General features: G+C 64.7%; 2 protein-coding genes across 20 annotated transcripts in view; both read right to left on the bottom strand.

The window, feature by feature from the left end:
* Nucleotides 1-3,063: 3,063 nt before the first annotated feature.
* Nucleotides 3,064-11,673, bottom strand: NSMF (NMDA receptor synaptonuclear signaling and neuronal migration factor). Of its 7 annotated transcripts, none has more exons than XM_061154082.1 (16): nucleotides 11,432-11,673; nucleotides 11,160-11,227; nucleotides 10,967-11,028; nucleotides 9,873-10,373; nucleotides 8,631-8,706; nucleotides 7,515-7,583; nucleotides 6,636-6,700; nucleotides 6,223-6,312; nucleotides 5,572-5,696; nucleotides 5,394-5,477; nucleotides 5,165-5,198; nucleotides 4,997-5,067; nucleotides 4,766-4,845; nucleotides 4,544-4,646; nucleotides 4,304-4,379; nucleotides 3,064-4,183 (listed from the first exon to the last, which is right to left on the bottom strand). In XM_061154082.1, exons 1-16 carry the CDS (start codon nucleotides 11,519-11,521, stop codon nucleotides 4,086-4,088), a joined length of 1,692 nt encoding a protein of 563 aa, XP_061010065.1. In that variant the 5' UTR covers nucleotides 11,522-11,673; the 3' UTR covers nucleotides 3,064-4,085. The 7 variants fall into 7 exon arrangements, with proteins under 7 accessions (XP_061010065.1, XP_061010070.1, XP_061010066.1 ...); XM_061154087.1 differs by having other exon boundaries at nucleotides 4,304-4,341; XM_061154083.1 differs by having other exon boundaries at nucleotides 6,648-6,700.
* Nucleotides 11,674-12,320: 647 nt separating this feature from the next.
* The window catches only part of PNPLA7 (patatin like phospholipase domain containing 7), a 76,595-nt gene continuing 73,598 nt past the window's right edge, over nucleotides 12,321-15,317 (bottom strand). For all 13 annotated transcript variants that reach the window (XM_061154073.1, XM_061154068.1, XM_061154074.1 and 10 more), the window contains 7 exons: nucleotides 14,837-14,953; nucleotides 14,219-14,367; nucleotides 13,723-13,875; nucleotides 13,536-13,646; nucleotides 13,128-13,212; nucleotides 12,814-12,950; nucleotides 12,321-12,675 (listed from right to left, as the gene is read on the bottom strand). In XM_061154073.1, coding sequence (XP_061010056.1) covers nucleotides 12,643-12,675; nucleotides 12,814-12,950; nucleotides 13,128-13,212; nucleotides 13,536-13,646; nucleotides 13,723-13,875; nucleotides 14,219-14,367; nucleotides 14,837-14,953 — 785 coding nt within the window. In that variant the 3' untranslated portion in view covers nucleotides 12,321-12,642. The remainder of the gene's footprint in view (nucleotides 12,676-12,813; nucleotides 12,951-13,127; nucleotides 13,213-13,535; nucleotides 13,647-13,722; nucleotides 13,876-14,218; nucleotides 14,368-14,836; nucleotides 14,954-15,317) is intronic.

Here is a 15,317-nt window from a genome sequence, read left to right as displayed (position 1 = left end):
GGAAAGCCGCCACACTTCCGGCTCCCGGCTTCCTCCAGTGGGCTCTCTGTTTAGAACAGCCCTTCCAAGCCCCTTTCTCCTCCTGGATAGAGCTTTCTCTCTTTTGTTCTCTGCACTTGCTTGTGGTTCACCTTAGTTTGCTCGTCTTGCATTCCAATTCTTTCCTGTTCCCGAATAAACCCACGTTGCTGGTAACAACTGTCTGTTTTATTATTTGAGCATCTTTACAACAGCTCTTCCAAGTCTTCGTCAGATGATTTCAGCACCGCGGCTTCTCATCCTTGGCACCTGCTGGCAGCCTGTGTCTGCTGGTCAAGGTCTTTATGGCCCTTCCAGTCTGTAATGTTTTGAGTACCCTCTATGAGACTGAGGTCTTGTCTCTGGCCTGTGGAGAGTGCTGAGGATTCAGCCACAGTCTAAGGGTGGGTCTGGGAGTGGGCCGGGCCACTTCTGCAGGTGCTGGTTGGATCCAGTCCACCCAGCCCTGCGAGCAAGGCCAGGGACTCATAAATACCTTTGCAGGTGGTTTTCCTGTACTTTACAGATCCCTGGTTCCCACCCCCACCAACGGTTCCCTTCCCAGCCCTTGAGCCATATCTGATATACACAGCATGTCTAGTCCACGTGACCGTCTTCCTGGTTCTCAGACAGACCTGGCCCAGTCTAGTGACCACTGCAAAGGCTGGGACCAACGGAGGGTGCCTCCCACCGTGGCTTTGATGATTGCCTTCCTAATCCTGATCTCTGACTTCTCCCTGGGAATTCACGTGAGACTCTGGACACAAACCTACTAAAGGAGTTGTTGGCACAGCATGTCCTTTTTGGGAGCAGGGCAGACGGTGTGTCTGAGTTTCATCCTGATGGTGATGGAAGGTTCTAAACAAGGCAGATGTGCTGTGGCTCTGTCCCCTGGGGCACACATCCAGAGCAGAGCATCAGGCAGGCGGGGGGCGCTGAGTGGGGTTGTGGGGGTAAGCGTGGCCATGTAGGCTGGGGTGTGCACACTGCTGGGCTTCGAGAGAGCAGTGCAGGGAGAGAGGGCAGGCCAGGGCCACCTCCACCCATGCTGTCCTCACCCAGGAGGTGAGGACTGGACAGCAGGCCTGCCCGGGTAATTAAAAAGGGGCACGTGTCCCAGGAGGTGAGAGGAACACACCCGGTCATCTGTGTGAGCTTGACTTCTTCAGTTTAAACGGAGAACGTTCAGGCCTCTTGCAAGCCCAGCCATGCCTCTCCCTCAACACACCACTTCGGAATGATGTGCTTCTTCTGGGACGGCCGTCCACGTGACCTGGCTGGCCCCCATTAATGGCAGGAGCTGTGGCACATGGACACCCATGCTGGAGGCCCCAGTGGGAGGTGCTGGCTCCATGTTTACCAATTACGTTTTAAGAGCTATTGTCAGATTGCTTTCCAAGAAGTCCACAGCAATTAACATGACCTCCTCCCCACACAGTCACCAGCAAAGGGTGACTCAGACCCTTTAAAATGTTTGCAAAACCAACAGGCAGGACACATCTCTTTCCCTTCACTGGCTTTTTATAGGCCATTTGATTTCTTTCTCTGTGAGTTGTCAATTCAGCCCTCCACTCACTTTTCCTATTGGCTTGTGTCTCTTTCTTGTTAATATATAAAAAGCCCTTTGTATGGGAAGGACCTTCATCTCTCATGTGCATGTACACTCAGTCGCTCACCTGTGTTCAACTCTGCAATCCACAGACTGTAGCCTGTCAGGCACCTCTGTCCATGGAATTTTCCAGGCAAGAAGGCTGGAGTGGGTTACCATTTCCTACTCCAGGGAATCTTCCCGACCCAGGGGTCAAACCCACGTCTCCCGGCGCGCAGACTCTCCCACCGCGCCCCCAGGGGAGCCCTTACCTCTCCCACTAGGTGCCAGCACTTCTCCCCAGCGCCCCCTGGCGGCGGCTGCTCCCAGCTGAGGTGGGTGCGCAAAGGCTGCAGACCTGTGGTTGCTTCGGCACCCCTCCACCCAGCCTGCCTCCAAGTCTGCCATCCCCTCCCTCCGTTTTTTTCCCACAATGCTTTCTGTGTTTACACCGCTTTGCTCCTGGGTACCTTCTGGATTTGACGCCCCCTCCGCATCACGCTTCTGGTGGTTCCGTGCGTGAGGGAGGGAAGCTTGTGGACCAGATGCAAGACCTCAAGTCTTCCGAGGGCAGACCCTGCCAGCCCTGATCCACCAGGGTGACCCCGAAGACTGTGGGACAAGCCTACTTGCTGAAGCAGCCCAGATAGACTCCAGCATCCCCCGTGGGAGGCCGGGAGAGGGGCGGGGGCATGTGACAAAGCTTCTGGCAGCCCTGGGTCAGGTCTGCAGGCGACACAGCCATCGTGCCTCCTAAGCCCAGGGTGAGGTGGGCGGGTCTCACTGGAGGGCTATCCGCCTGGCCCCTCGCCCAGACTTTCATCTAGAGTGAGTTCTCCTGGCGACATCACCCCCTTCTAGGCTGCCAGCCTCCAGGTCCCCGGGACCTCTGGCCTCCCAGCCCTCACTTGGGCCACCATGGGCAGCCTCCCACCCTCCCCAGCCCTTGGTAGCCCAGATGAACCCACCTGGCACCTGCTGATCTGCCCACGGGAAACTGGACGAGGAGCCTCCAGGGAAGCCAGGCCTGGCTGGACCCAACCACATCCTGGCCACTGGGTGCAGGGGGCACGGGGCACACGTGGGGGTGGCCGGCCAGCCCTGTTGTCACTTCCTGGCCTCCCGTTGTGGACGCACTGCTGACTACGTGGCCCTCAGCTCTGTGCGCAGGGGTGGGGCAGAGGCTGTGGGGCGCAGTGTCTCTGCCCTCATCTGCAGACCACCCACCTGCCGGCAGCCCCTCAAGGACCTCCTCTTTCCCACAGCCTTTCTCAGAGCCCTGGGAGCCTCCTCCCCAGACCTCTTATGGAGTGTGCCCTTGGTGGGCAGGCCGAGCAGTCCCTGCTTCTCAGTTCAGGGTGCATAGGCGGCCACCACAGCAACAAGCTCAGACCAGCAGGCCCGGAATCTCCCAGGTCCAGGGAGGCAGAGGACAGCGCTGAGAGAGGAGACCCATGCAGTGGCCGCAGCGGAGGGTCAGATTTAATGGTCACTCTATGGGGTGTCGTACATTGTTCAGAGCCCGGCACGAGCCCCCACTCCCCTCGACTGGGGACACAGCCTGTGTCTCAGACCAGACTCTGCACAGGGGGGCCAGCCCCCGAGCGCCAGCTATGTACAAGGGCCCGCCCGCTGGGCCATGGCAGGCTGCGCACGCACAGCCCAGCAGCTGCCCCGCCCTCGCTTGGGCCAGGCTGCGGGGTCCAGGCCACCATGGAGCGGGCGGCAGGGGTCTCACCCGCCAGGACCCAGCCCCGGCAGGCCCCGCCAAGACCCCGGGCCCCTGCACCGGGAGAGGCCTTCAGAGCTCGGCCGCCAAAAGCTGAGCTGGACAGCAGCAGGGAGCCGGGTGGGTACAGGGGGCCGGGGAGCAGGCAGGGCCTGGCTCGACCCAGGGCGCCCTCCGAGTGAAAGGAAGGCGTGTCCCCGCTGCCCCCGGGCACCCCCGCGGGGCGGCGCCAAGGTCAGGGAAGCAGGGGCGAGGGCAGCGCAAGCACAGACCATCAGGGACTCCTCCGGGGACGGAGCCAGGCCGGGCAGACAGGCCGCCCTGGTGCTGGTGATCGGATACGGCAGGGCTGGGGAGCTGAGGCAGAGGGTCCTGGACACACATTGAGCCGGGTGATCTACGCCATGACTAGTAACGTAGCACTTAACTAGTTAACTAGTAACGCTGCTTCCCTTTGAATTGTCTCAGGGGTTGTAGAAAATTGCACTTATTTCTATGAACCTGCAGAGGCGCCGCCCCAGCACTGAGCCTCCAGGCGAGGCCCGGGCAGCATCCGCCAGCCGCGGGGGGCTCCTCGGGGGCGCGGGGGCGGTGGCCGCTGAGACCCGCGGTGCCGTGAGGACTGGAGCCCTGGCAGGGAACCTGAGCGACGTCTGAGATGCCCTGAAGTGGCCGTGAAGACCGGGACCCACGCGGCACCGGGCAGCCCGGCGCCGGTCTGAGGGAGCGGCCGGGCGGCGGTCCCGCCCCTCACAGAACGTCCTCAAAGTCCAGCAGCTTCGAGTGCTGGCGGCTCTTCCACAGGCGGTACAGCCGGAAGTCAAAGTAGGTCTCAATCATCTGCTTCCCTGAGGCAGGAGGGGCGAGGGCGCGCTCAGCCCCGCCTCCAGGACACCACCCCCCACCCCCGCGGGGACACCCCCCCACCTCCGCAGGGACGCCACCCGCGGCGGGCCAGCCCAACTCACCTTGAGCCGACAGCTCCAGGGGCGACTCGAAGATTACCCTGTAAGGAGTCATGAGGGTCCTGAGGTTCTGGAAGAGCTGAAAGGAGGGAGTGGATTCTTGAGTGCAGGGCAGAGCAAGAGAGAGGCGGGCAGAAGCGGGGCTGGGTGAGCAGGAAGTCCCAGCTGGTGAGGCCAGGCACTGGGATCTCTCTGGGAGGGCTGAGACGAAAAGGGAGTCTGCAGAGAAGTGGGGTGCTGTACCTTCTCCCCATTGGGGTTCCCCAGGACGTAGCAGCCCATGACATGGATGACGTTCGGCTCAGGGTTCACTTTGCTCATCAAGCGGCTCAACCGCTTCCAGAAGCTGGTGGGGAAGGGGGTGGTCACAGGCGGCCTCCAGCCCGACCTCCAAGTAAGAGGGGACATGGCACCGCAGCAGACACCGCCCCCCGACCCCCAGCCCCCGGGGCACCCCCTGCTCACTGGATCATGTCCTCTTCCTTCTCCACTTTGGCAAAGGTGGCCACCTTGTTCTTAAGCAGGTACAAGTGTCCTGGGCCACCCTGTGAGAGTCTGCGGTTAGGGGGATGGGACTGCACGCTGGGGGTGTCCAACCACTGTTCCCCCAACACATGCAGATGCAAACGTGCACGTCCCTGGAGGTGGCATCCTCCACCCCTGCCCCACTCCCAAGCAGGAAGGGCTGAGCCCTACCTGGCAGAAAATCAGCATCTTCCAGATTTTGGCCCCCTTGTGGTAGATATTCAGCTTCTTCTCTATCTCCTCTGGGGAGGGAGGGGTGTGAGTGCTGCCCCCACCATCTGTGTGTTCCCCCCACTCCAGCCCCGAGACCAGAAGGCAGAGGGGTCAGAGGGCACGTACCCAGAATGTCCTCGAAGGTCGCGTGCTCGTGGTCCTGGGGGAGACAAGACCCCAGGTCAGAGCCCCTCTCGGGCAGTACCCCCCACCCAACCAGAGATGGGGCTGGGGTCACTCACGTAGAGGATGGGGATAGCACCTGCCACCTGACCCCGAGATGGAGCTGGGAGCACTCACAGAGGATGGGGATAGCACCCCCACCCGACCCTGAGATGGGGCTGGGAGCACTCACGTAGAGGATGGGGATGATGGCGGGGTCGTCCCTGCGGATGATGGTGGGGATGTACTCGGCTTTGGGCACTTTGGAGGAGATGAGCTGCGGACAACAGGGGAGGCACTCAGGGCCCTGGCCATCCTGGAGCCCCTCCACCCCGCCCCCACCGCTGAGCAGTAGCTGCAATGGGCCTCACCATGACCTTGGGTGGCACGAAGCCCTCAGTGTCGCAGGCTACGGCCTCCAGGCCCTTCTCAGTCTCCCAGTCCAGGTCCTCGAAAGCCTCGCCCAAGGTGCAGTGGGAGCTCTGCAAGTCACTACCTGGAGGGCAGAACGTGCCACCAGACTGAGGACCATCTGCAGTACCCGCCCTGGCTGCAACCCCAGAGACGGGCAGGGGACAGAGCCAGCAAGCCATGTCCCAGAGGGTCCTCCAGGCCAGCAAGAAAACCAGGGCGGTTAAGAGAGCCAAGCTGAGGGCAAGCCGGGCTGCTGCCACCAGCTGGAGGCCGCCTGGCGGGGAAGGCCGTGGGCCCTAGGGCAAGGCCAGTGGGAGCCGGGGTGCAAGTATTAGTTCCAGCCCAGCGTGCCCGGGGTCTGGGCCAAGGAGAAATCAGGTACTGCAGGTCTCCGGCGTGAGGGGCACCAGGCAGGGTAGACAGCAAGCCCTGGCCCTTAGTTACCCCTACCCAGAAGACTGGAGGTGTCAGAGTGCCCCCCTCAGTCTGACAAACCGAGGTCCAGCGGAAGCGCAGAAGCCTAGCCATCCGGCTGCTGGAAGCCTGGGGCTGGGGGCCTAGGGGAGCCTCTGGGGAAGGTGGGCCGGCCTGCGGCGCCGGGCACCTACTGTCTCGGGAGTCGTGAGAGGTGTCGGCTTTCATGGGGGTGGGGTCGCTCCAGGACCGGCTGAAGCTCCGCTCGCGCCGCTCGGCGAACGCTGCAGTGAGAGCAGAACCCGTTAGGGACGCGGCCTGCAGCCACGCGAGGTGGCTGGGACCGGGGGCCGAGCAGGATGCGGGCCGGTGGGGTCTGGAGGGTGCAGGATGCTGCTGCAACGGGACGGGTGGGAGAGAGGCAAAAGGCAGACCGGGCAGGGCTGGGGGTCACGGGCGGAGTCTGCGTGAAGGGGCGGGGCCCTGTCCTTGGGCGGAGCCTCGGTGTGTGAAGGTGCCCGCTGGGGACGCCCGCCTTGGGGGCGCAGAGAGCAGCACGCCAAGCCCCAGTCGGCCAAAAGCTGCGCCCCCCACCCATCCGCCTTACTCTGGGCCTTACTCTGGGCCTTCACCCTCCGGCTGCCGACCATGCGCAGGTGTTTGCGGAAGTTCCTAGGGGTGGAAGCACAGGGGTGCTGGTGAGGGCCGCCAGGAGGGGTGAGCAGCCCGTCCCCGACTCCGCCCCTTTCCGTCAGGGGTGCCCTCCCGGCGCCCCCAGCTCTCTCACAGGCCAATCCCACCCGGTCCCTCCCCTCCCCGAGCCCTCCCGCCCGCTGGCTGCTGGGACACTGGCAAGGTTATCAAGCTTCCTGTCGCCCCCCACCCTCCTCCCAGGCCAGCGCCCTCGGTGACCCTGTGCACTTGGTCTCCTATCCCTGCTGCCCACCCTTCCCTTCCCTCCGTGCACCCAGGCACACTCTGACCACCCCCAGCCTCCTTCCCAAGTGGTCAAGGGTTCCTGCTTCCCACGCACGATGGCCAAGGCAGCACAGAGGGCCCCACCGCGAGGTGGGCTTGGGGCCAGCAGATGCCTCCACCCCTGATGTTGTGTCCCTAGGCCGCCTCAGAGGCAGGTCTCTTGAACCCCAAACTTTGTGTCCTGCCAAGGCCCCACTTGCAAGACGGACAGTCAAGCTTCCTGGACACATCTGAGGTGGGGGTTGGGAGGGTAAGCCTGCCTGCTGATCCACAACTCTGGGCTTCGAGGGCCCGAGAAAGGCACGGGTGGGCCTGCTGGCTTCAGTTCAGCTCTCAGCCTGGGAGCTCAGGCCACATGATCCCTCCTGCCTGCCGCGTCCCCAGAGCAGGGCCAGGCCAGTGGTCGCCACCGCCCTTCCCCCATCAGGTCCGCTGGACTGGGGGGGCCCAGGCTAGACCAGAACAGACAAGAGACAGACCCTGGTGGCGAGTGGCTGGCAGGCCCTACCTCTGGATTACAGACGCGGAATCATTCTCCCGTTTCCGGCGCTTCCTCTCCGCGTAGCCCCTGAACACCCTGGGAAACCGCCACGAGTCAGCACTGCCCTTGGCCACAGGCGGGAGGGACAGAGACGTGGGGATGGAGGCACCCAGGGCCCTGGGCCAGACAGAGGGCCCCGGCCTGCCTCGCCCTGTCCTCAGCGCAGCTCCCAGCAGGCCCTGGGGCAGTTCAGTGCTCGCTGGGACCCAGCACGCCCTCCTGGCCAAGGCCCAGGTCCCTGGCCTGCCCCGACCTACTTGGGGGTGGGAGAGTTCCCCAGGGACCACCACCATGCCCTCAGGCTCAAGGTCCTCATGGTACTTACGAGATGCTGGAGTTGCAGCGGGAAACGGCAGCGTGAGAGAGAAGACACAGTGAACAGAGACCCTCAGACCTGACCCCACTGGGGTTAGTTTCCTTCTTGTCACTGACTCGAAGGGTCCCTCACAGGCACCCCAGGGTGCCAGCTATGCCACGGGCCAGTCTTTTAAAGGGCAGCAGATGCTGAGGTCACGGTGACCCAGGCCACCAGGTGCTGGTCAGGCTGCTCAGAGGCCTGACTGTGTGCCCTGCCCCTGCTGGGGCCCGAAGCAGAGTGGCCCCCGTCCAGCCTGAGGGTGGCAGCGCACGCCCCAAGGTCGTTTGCAGGGAGCGTCTTCAGAGTGGGGGACACTGCAGCAGAGTGCCTCCCTGGAGGGAACTCCTCGACAGAATACCCAGCCGCGTGATGGTCAAGAGCACGCCCCCCCAGGGGACTAAGCTGTGATCACTCGCGGTGCGTGCAAAGGCAAGGAGGCCACTGGAGCGTGCACCAGGGCAGAGCCGGGCGGTAGCCCGGGAGAAGCACCCCTGCTGGTGACTACATCAGCTGCAGCCCCCTCCCCCCCCCCCCGCCAGCTCCCCAAGAGACGGGACAGGGCAGTGGGGACAGGACGGGGTGGGGGTGGGCTGGGGTGTGAGCAGCTGGGCCCGCCTTCCCGCAGGCTGACACTCAGGCAGAACGGGCGGAGTGGGGGGCCATAGCTCCTGAACAGCAGGAAGAGGCCCTCGGCCTGGGCCCCGTGCACAGCAGACACAACTCACGCTTGCATAGTTGTGGTTGCCGTCTGGAAACTGAAGAGGTTTTCCTTGGGGAACCAGGTACGGATGGGGACGTCATCTGGAAGAGGCCAAGGGGGCAGTGACTAGAGTGGCTTAGGGGTTCCTGAGCCCTTCCCCACCTGCCCGGGGCGGGGGATGTCCCTGAGCACAGGGTTCCCTAGACCCATCCCAGGTGGGGGGCCCGGTGCCGGGCCAGCAAGTTCCGAGGCCCACTCAGCTGTTCAAGCCGCGACAACTCAGTGGCTTTGTGACACTCGTCTTCGCTTGGCTCTCCCCCTGCTGCCCACAGCAGACACGTGTTCCCCGGAAGGCACAGCCGGCCTCCAGGGCGCCCAGGAAAAGCACTGACTTGTCGCCTTCAAGCCGGAGGGGCGGGGCAGGGACCGTGGCTGCAGGCTCTCCTGGGGCTCTAGGGCCTTCTCTGCCACCCAGACATTCTGGGGTCCACTTGGTTGGCCCTCACCTCTCCCAGACCTTCCTGGTGGAGGCCCTCACCAGGCAGGGAGATTGACCCTTCCCAGAGGCCCTATAGCCCCCAGACAGGGTGGGCTAAGGTCACTCTACTCTCTTCCCTGACCCTGTCCCAGAACCTGGCCTGTGTTCCTCAAAGGAGCACGAGGGCCTGGAGATGCCCGCACCCTTGGCCTGTGCCCTGATGCCCCGCTGGGTTGCTGATTTGGAGGCGCCCGGATAGCACATGGCAGGTCTGCCAGGTAGAATTCTGCTCTTCCGGAAATGACGGGCTTAGAGCCCAGAAGCATGGGGCCACCTGAATGTCCCAGGCAGCTTCTTCCTGACAGCAGGTCTCCAGGGCTCCTCAGCCATGAGCATTGCTCGACAATCTTGGTGGGGGGCTCTACTAGCTGGCCAGGCCCCCGACAACTATGTGCCTCCCTTGGTGAGCGGGAGTCCCGCTGCGTGGGTGCCAGGGCAGGGACTGTCCCCCAGGACTCCCGGGAGGCAGCCCCACCTTTCTATTCAACCAGTCTTGCTGCCTGTTCTGCCCTTAAGACTCTCCCGGCCCCCTCGGCCCCCTCGCTGGGGAAGCATGCCTGGCATGACTTGGTGCCGGCAAGCCTGAAGCCAGCCATGAAGCCTGACTGGGTATGGGGTGTGGCAGCAGGACGCCACCTGTGGGCGGTTCCTGAAGCGCCCTGCACTGTCTGGGGCTCCCGGCGCTTGCTACTGCAGAGGAGGCTGCCCGGCCCCCGACCAGCCCCTCACCAGACACTCGGTCGACGCTGTACATCCTCTCCAGCTTCTTGCGGCGGCCGGGAGCCTCAGGCAGAGGCGGCTGGTCCACCCCAAAGGCCTGAGGGGAGGGACTGGGGGCGAGCTGGGCGCATCCGGGACACTCCTTGGAGCCCTGGCGGCTGCCTGCCCAGCTCTGGCAGGGCCTGCTGACGTCCTCGTGACTGCCGCCCGGGCTGGCGCGCAGGGGCTGGCTGTGGTGGTGGGGGTGCCGCTCCCCCTGCCGCCGCCCCTTCACCACAGCCAGCTCGATGGCCTCGGCCTCCGGGCCGGGCAGCAGGGCCGGCTCCCCTGAGATGGTGTACACACGGGGCTGGGGGCCCTCACCGGCCGGCTTCCCGCTGGCAGCCTCCTCCGGAAGGCTGCCCTCATAGCGGCCGTTGGAGATGAGGGAGAGGCGGCGCTTGTTCTGAGGAGCCGGCTGCATCTCGGGGGACCCGTCGTGGCCAGAGTAGGCGTCAGCCAGCAGGTGGTCTGGGGGAGAGGCACCAGGTGAGCTTGCAGGTCCTGCCCTCCCATCTCCTGGTGCTCTGGAGGCAGGGAATGAACACCCAGCGGGTGCCTGGCCCGCTGACCAAACCCTGGGCCCTAACAACTTCACAAAGGGCTTTCTGAGCTGTGCCATGCCCCAGAGGTTCATACTTCACTTCCATCGGGGCCCCAAGCCCCTCTTCTGTGCGTGTGGGTGATGGGGGGCAGGGACAGGCAGGCCACCTCCCAGCCTGCCACCGCACCCGTGTGCCCAGTGCCAACTTCTCCCCTCCCCCCCACCAGCTGGCCCCCAGAGATAGTGGTGCCAGCCCTGGGGGGTGCCAGGAGGCCTGTTGCCATGCCAACGGCCCAGGCTGGGTGGGTGCCATGGTGATGAGTGACTCGCAGCTCCTCCTGGGGCTCTGGGCCAGGGAGGGCAGGGGGCGTGAGGAAGCCAGCCCAGCAGGGCGGTAGCTGCCTGCTCACACCACACAGTGTGCAAGGGCTGTGTCTGCCTGGACAGGGGACAGCACACCCTCCCCTAGATTAGGAGCTATGGGTGGACCGGGTCCTGACACCGCCTCACGTGCCCCTACCTGCACCGTTCCGGTTTTCGGGGTGACTCTGGGACAGGTACTCGCCAAACGCTCGGGCTGCTCTGAGGGGGTGGACAGCGGGGTGCGCCGTCAGGGCACACCACCCACTCTGGCGCCCCCACCCCCCACCCACACCCTCTGCACCTGCAAGGGAGGGCTCAGGGGTCATCCCCAGCAAGCACTCCCATCCCACCTCAGACCGCCCAGGGCTGGCAGGTCGCAGTTCCGGGGACCTTGGCGCCCCGCGCATCTTGGCCGGACCTGCAGGCGGGGCCAGGGTCTGCTTTCCCTCCAGCCCAGCCGCCCAGTGCGTGTGGGGGTCGTGAGGTCGGGCACCTCGCCCACCGCAACCTCAGGGAGGGGAGCTGAACGGAGGTGGGGGCGGGCGCCGGCTACGCGCATGCTGCAGGGACCGGGACGGGGCGGGGGCGGCGCTGGCCCCGGCGGGTGGCCCGCCGCACTCACCGCACTTTGGCCGCCACCGAGGACATGGCCTCGCTTCTTAGCGCCCTCCTCCGGGAGGCGACGGCGCCCATGGTCGAGGCGGCGGCGCATCCCCAGGCCTCAGAGCGCGCCCCGCGCCCGCCGCCTCCGTCGAGGGTGCCGCGCCGCGCCGAGGACTGGGATCAGGCTCGGGCTTGGGCTCGGGCTCGGACTCGGGACCCGCATGGCAGCTCCGGGGCCCTCCGCGCGCCCCGCAGCACCGGACAGAACGGCCAGGCCCGGGGGTGGCGCTCCGCCCACCGCGACGTCAGGGAGGTGGAAGCCCCGCCCACCTGGCGTCAGAGCGGGGCGGGGCTCAGTGAAGCCCCGCCCGCCCCACAGGCAGTGGGCGGGGCCGGGGACCCGCGGCGCGGGGCGGGACCAACCGGCTCTGCCCTCTAGGCGCTGCGTCCGGAGCCGGGAAACCGAGGCCTGCGGTCCCCTGGCCACAGGGTCCCAGGCCTGGTCAAGGGGCTCCCTGCTCTCGCAGACCCACGTGACCCGCTCAGAGACCTGCAGGGACCGTGGACCCCAAAGTCAAAGGCCTGACAGATCTCTTTTTTGTACAAAAGGACTCCCTGGCACTGTTTAATGATCTGAAAAGCCAAGTGCCCGGTTCATCTTAGGGAAGAATCTTGTGTACAAAGTGGGAACAACTCCTGAGAGCTCCAGGGGGCTTCATGCTTGGTTGGGAGGATACCAGCAGCATCCCAACCTTGGATGCCATATGCCTGCCTGGCTTGGGGTCCTGGGGTCCCACGTGGTCACCTCACAGGCAAGCAGGCAACACTATACCCTGCAGGGTCAGGACTGTGAGCTGCCCATCTTGGTGGGGCCCCTGGCCCAGGGACCTCGGCACAGGGACCACATGTCCCACATAATCAGATCTACCTTTATTGACAGGTAAAGCAGAAATACAAGGACTCCAACACGAGAGGCCACAGGGGCTGACACAGCCCCGAAGACTGCTGCATGTGCAGGGGATGCCAGGGCCAGTGGCCCCAGAGAGACGCTCCACCCTGGGCCCCAGCAGGTCTCCCTGGCAGGCTGGAAGAGCTGCAGGACCTAGGCACTCTGAGATGGAGCCATGGGAGGTGCTGGCTTCAGATGCTTCAGGGTGGAAACTTCTACCCATCTTGGTCAGAGAGCTGGGGAGCTGAGGAGTCCTTGGGTGGTTTGGGGGAAGCCAGACCTCAGTGCTGATGCCGAAGCGAGGGCTCATCCTCCTGTTAGTAAACAGCACATGGTCAAGGTCAAGGTGGAGGCAACCCTGGAGGGCAGCAGGGAGGCAGCAGCTGGCCTTGCTTTGGAGCCCTCAGAGCGCATGGCTCAGCCAAGGGGCACAGGGTGTCCAGGCAGCTCACCGAGTCGGAGCCCTGGTCGGCTGGGGCACTTTGGAGGTCAACGTACGCGTCCTTGGGGCCGCCCAGCAGCACCTCCTCATACTCAGTCTGGTAGTCAGACTCATCTGGGCAGACAGCAGGGCCGTGTGGGTCACCTCCTGAGAGCAGGGGCGGGCCACACACAGGCAGGGGTCCCGCTGTGCAGCCAACCAGGTCTGGGGGCTGCCAGAGGGAGCCTGGTGCCCAGGGCAGCTTATTGAGAGTGACGGTCAGGAGGGGACGTTGCCACCACCACCCCCAGCTGTTGGGCATGTATGTCTCGGGGTCCAACTCACCGTCCCCTGCAGCCACCTTGGCAGGCTCGATACGTGATACAATCTCAGCAAGGTCCGTGAAGGAGGCGTTGGGGCAGGTGAGGACCTGGGGGCAGAGGCGAAGAAGACATCTGACCTGCTCCTGACTGCACCCCGCCCTCTCTGTGACCCTCCATGGTCCCAGCCTCCGAGTCAGAGGGGGGCGTGGATGATGGACAGAGTCCTGAGCAGCCCCCACCCAGAGCACCGGCCTCCCCCGATGAGCACTTCCCGGGTGGAGAGTCAAAAGAGGCCCCTGCCTTCTGGCCCCTGGGACGGGCAGGAGCCCCCTGCCCTCCTAAGTGGCTGAGCGGGGGTGCTGAGGTGCCGCAGGGTGAGCACCAGACGATGGGTCAAGGTGGGGGAGGAGCCGCCTGCTTAGGCACTCACGTCCCACGCCTTCATCTTGCTTGTCCCCTGCCGGTCCTGCAGCGTCTTCTCCAGCACACCGCTGCGACTCCAGATGTCAAACACTGCCCGGCCATGCTGGTACCCCACCTCCTGCACACACAGGGAAACCCCATGACGGGGATGGGAGGGCAGAGGGGCCCAGGGTGCAGCCGGCCTGGACACTCACGCAGATCTCATCAAACTTGTTGAACTCCAGGGTGCCATAGCTGTCAATTGGGGGGCGCAGGTACTCGCAGTAGTCACTGCTCTTCACCATCTCCAGCTGCCGGACACAGCACACATAGGCCAGGCGCGTCTGGATCTCAGCCATGTTCAGCACCTGCCCAGTGGCAGCACTAAGTGTGGCTCTCCTGTCCCCACGTGGCTCCTGGCCTCTGTCTGGGCACAGCCACTGTTTCTTCCCTGGCCCCTCCAACCCCTCCCCTCCCCCGTGGGGAGACTATTCCTGCCGGACCTGCGGAGGGAGACAGGCATCCACCAGGGGCTCTGGAGCCTTTACACATGTCCCCCTCCCCAGAGCTGGTCCCAGGCAGGCAGGGACCACCCCCCGCTGGACCCAGAGTCTGGAAGGCACTACTTCCTCCCTGCCTATCTCAGGGTCTCAGGGTCGTGGGCACCAGGGCGTGGGGAGGGGTGGCCAGGGCAGGCGGGGCTGGGCCCACCTTGACCTTCGTGGCCAAGGGATTCCAGCGCTTCCACAAAAGCCACCATCCCGAGAGCGCGTCCCCGTAGTTGGTGAGGTCTGTCTCATCCCGGCTGCCCACGTCGATGGCAATCACGACCTTTGCCCCCATTGACCTGGCCACATCCGCTGGGGAGGAGGTGGCCTGGTGACCAATGGGGACAGGTGTGCAGAGCCTTGGGTGGGAGCACAGCTGAGGGGAGGCTGGGGCAGAGCTAGGGGTGGGGGCAGAGCCTGCCTGAGAGGTGCTGGGGGAGCACGCGGGCCTGCGGGGCGGGTCTCCTCTCCACCGACACAGCGAGACCTGTGCGGGGGCTGGCGAGCGCAGAGCTGTCCAACAGGTGGCCGGTGTGCCCCAGGAGGGGCCGTGCCCACAGCAGCCCCGACACCTGCAGGCTGTTAGCTCTCGCTGTGGGCACAGATGGGCCCTAATTGCACCGGCCGCCACTTGGCCTTGCTCTGAGCCCTGAGCACTGTGGAGCCGGCGACAGAGCCATCTGCTGGGAGCGTGTCTGCGCGCCTCCTGCACTGCCCCAGCGCCGGGCACACGGAGCCGTGGGGTCAAGCAGGCGGGCACCCCTCCCCGCCCACCCGGTACCTGGGAGGTTGTTGATGTAGCCCCCGTCCATCAGCAGGTGCCCATCTTTGGGGTCGCAGAGTGGGGGCATGTAGCCCGACAGGGACATGCTGGCACGCACGTACCTCCACAGCGATCCTGGAAGGTGTGCAGGAGTCGGGAGAGGACAGCAGACCTCCGCTGCCAGCAGCTCAGAGCCTCGCCCAGACAGGTCCTGAGCCCCCGTACACCTGGCCTGGCGAGGGCACCGGGCCGGGCAGAGGACACCCGTCCCGAGCACCCTCCTCCTCAGAGGGAGCTGGCAGGGCCGGACTTGCTCCGGGCCTCCCCACGTCTCCCCTGGCCACGACCTTCTGCCGGCTCTGCCACCCCACTCACTTCCAACCAGACTCATTTCAAGAGGCTCCTCAACACTCTGGCCTGGAAAAGGGCCCTCAGCTGCCCACTCATGGGTCGGCTTTCCCCGGGATCCCCATCGAGCAGTGCCAGACCCTGAGTGCGA

Source organism: Dama dama, chromosome 11, assembly GCF_033118175.1.
Source record: "Dama dama isolate Ldn47 chromosome 11, ASM3311817v1, whole genome shotgun sequence".
Lineage (NCBI taxonomy): Eukaryota > Metazoa > Chordata > Mammalia > Artiodactyla > Cervidae > Dama > Dama dama.
Note: the sequence above shows the minus strand (reverse complement) of the source record. Positions and strands in the feature narration are given on the sequence as shown.

Bases quoted from the DNA above. Each gene is read 5' to 3' on its own strand.
- NSMF (XM_061154082.1), bottom strand. From the start codon at position 11,521: ATGCGCCGCCGCCTCGACCATGGGCGCCGTCGCCTCCCGGAGGAGGGC. The intron at 6,701-7,514 runs GTAGGGCCTGCC...TTCCACCCCTAG, and splicing joins TCCGCGTCTGTAATCCAGAG to GAACTTCCGCAAACACCTGC. The intron at 5,199-5,393 runs GTGAGTGCTCCC...TGTCTCCCCCAG, and splicing joins CCATCATCCCCATCCTCTAC to GACCACGAGCACGCGACCTT.